A 2,741-nucleotide genomic window follows, 5' to 3' on the forward strand; every position below is an offset into this window, starting at 1 on the left:
AATTCAGAATCGTATATGGAGTAATACATTGGGGAGAGAATTGTGCTATATTCTTTATAGAATGAATCATGGGATGTAATATCAAGGATAGAAAGGACATAAATACAAATAGTCAGTGGGACATTGTGTTAGATCTCACAGGTCAGATATTATATTATGGACTAGATTTATTGGGAAAATTTCTTGGAATTTTGATCAATTGATAGTTAATTGAGTTTTGACCAGAGTAGGTCATCTGCATTCTCCTTTCTTGCACTGCAAGGTTAAGTAAAAATATCTAGCTTTATGTGTCTTATTGGTATAATTAGAATGCAAATCTAAGATTATAAATCATTTAAGCACTTTGTTTATTTTTTTTTTTTCTGCAGATGAGTTCATAGCTGTGGGTTTCACATCAAATCTCCCAGAACTACAGAATACAAGTGTCAGAAAATATTTGAGAAATTATAAAGACCAAAGTCCATGCTCCAATTCAATTATAAAAGATGAAAATGCAGTCAAAAAATGTAAGTCCACAGAGAGAAAATAATTTGAAAATTACAGAAACAAATTTCACTGTAATGATGGAATTTGTTCTCTTGGGCTTTTCTGACATTCCCAAATTCCACTGGTTACTTTTTGGGATATTCTTAGTCATCTACATGATTATCTTGTTGGGAAATGGCATCATAATTCTAATAACAAGAGTAGATTCCATTCTTCAGACCCCCATGTATTTTTTCCTCAGCAATTTTTCCTTCCTAGAAATCTGTTATGTTTCTGTCACAATTCCCAGAATGCTCATGGACCTTTGGACACAGAAAGGAAATATTTCTTTTTTTGCCTGTGCTACACAAATGTGCTTCTTCCTTATACTAGGAGGCACTGAGTGTTTCCTTCTGGCCCTGATGGCCTATGATCGCTATGTGGCCATTTGTAACCCTCTGCACTACCCTCTTGTCATGAACCACAAGGTCTGTGTGCAGCTGGTGGTTGCCTCCTGGATCAATGGAGTTCCAGTTGGAATAGGGCACACATGCCAGATTTTCTCTCTGCCTTTTTGTGGTTCTAACCAAATCAACCACTTCTTCTGTGACATACCCCCATTACTGAAGCTGGCTTGTGGAGACATTTTTGTGAATGAGATGTTCATCTACATATTTGCTGTATTGTTTGTCACTGTTCCCTTTATGTTGATACTTAGGTCCTATAGCAGAATTATCTCCACCATCTTGAAATTGCCATCAAGCACGGGACAGACCAAAGCATTTTCAATTTGTTCTTCCCATCTCATAGTTGTAGTTTTATTTTATGGATCAGCCACTCTCACCTATTTAAAACCTAAATCTAATCAGTATGAAGGAACGGACAAACTGCTCTCTCTTTTCTATACCATTTTGACCCCAATGTTTAATCCTTTGATATACAGTCTGAGGAACAAAGATGTTAGAAAGGCACTGAGAAAATTTCTTGGCAAATTATCAGCCTTGTGAGACATTAGAACTAGCAAAAATTATTGTTATATATATTTAATTTGTGTGTAGATTTAACTGAAATCTAATTTTGACTATTGTCTTAAATTTTTAAATAAACAATTGCTGTAATTTCTTTTAGTAGACCCGTATGTTGTCAGAGTTTTGCCAATTGTGTTCATTTATTTATCAGTTTTATGTTGAAAGATCAGTTTCTTCTTGACTGTAACTAAAAAATAGAGATGTCTCTAAACAAGATGATATGATATATAGTATGTTCTATAATTGAAATCATGCCATTTTTCCATTCTTTCACCAATGCCTTTCTAGACACTATCTTAACATTCTCCATTAAAGAAACAAAACATCCTTAGGTGATACAGTCATTACTAAATGATTTCCTCATAGAAATAAAAGCTAAATGTGTAAGGATATATTATAAGGAGGACTAATGTAAATAATAAATGAGTAATATAACGTTTACTGAAGCACTATTTTTCTAAGCAATAAAAACTGGACAAATGTGTGCTTATATTGAGAAATATTATAATAAATATGGTGCATAAATATAATAGAAAATTATGGAGTCATTAAAAAGACCATCTTACAGTTATGTGTTAATGGCCCCCAGTCAGTCACTCCTCTCTTGTGTCCATGCCTTTTTGTCACCCCTTGCACCTTGACTCTTGATTTAGCCATCTGATTGTCTTTGGTGATTAGGGTATTAGACAAAAAGGAATATCACTTGGGCATTAGGACTTGGCTTCTCTAGCAACAGAAATCTTTTCAATACTATGTCAAGAAAATCAGATTAGACTCCTGGAGGGTGAGAAGAAAAATAGAAAGAAGCCACAATTCACATATAAACCCTATATTGATGAAATCAAATTTAAACAGACTTTAAATATCTATTTTAAAGTCTTTTGAAATGTTTATTCAACATTCTCTACTAGATTTTTAAGCCATATATTTTTAGTCGAATTTTTTTTTTTGAGGAAGATTAGGCCTGAGCTAACTACTGCCAATCATCCGGATTTTTTGCTGAGGAAGACTGGCCCCGAGCTAACATCCATGCCCATCTTCATCTACTTTATATGTGGGATGCCTACCACAGCATGGCTTTTGCCAAGTGGTGCCATGTTCGCACCTGGGCTCTGAAATGGCCAGCCCCGGGCCACCGAGAAGCCGAATGTGCAAACTTAACAGCTGTGCCACCAGGCAAGCCCACCTTATTAGTCAAATTTTAAAATTTGTTAATCTCCTTCTATATTGAAATGTGCATTTTAATTG

At 34.8% G+C, this 2,741-nt stretch overlaps 1 protein-coding gene across 1 annotated transcript; it reads left to right on the forward strand.

The window, feature by feature from the left end:
• Positions 1–491: 491 nt before the first annotated feature.
• Positions 492–1,472, forward strand: LOC139040509 (olfactory receptor 10AG1-like). Its single transcript, XM_070487279.1, has one exon. It carries the CDS (start codon positions 492–494, stop codon positions 1,470–1,472), a length of 981 nt encoding a protein of 326 aa, XP_070343380.1.
• The last annotated feature ends 1,269 nt before the right edge of the window (positions 1,473–2,741 follow it).

The sequence above is a fragment of the Equus asinus genome, chromosome 17 (genome assembly GCF_041296235.1).
Source record: "Equus asinus isolate D_3611 breed Donkey chromosome 17, EquAss-T2T_v2, whole genome shotgun sequence".
In the NCBI taxonomy this organism is placed as follows: domain Eukaryota; kingdom Metazoa; phylum Chordata; class Mammalia; order Perissodactyla; family Equidae; genus Equus; species Equus asinus.

What these genes read in the sequence shown, in the direction of transcription:
- LOC139040509 (XM_070487279.1), top strand. Translation starts at nt 492, where the DNA reads ATGCAGTCAAAAAATGTAAGTCCACAGAGAGAAAATAATTTGAAAATT.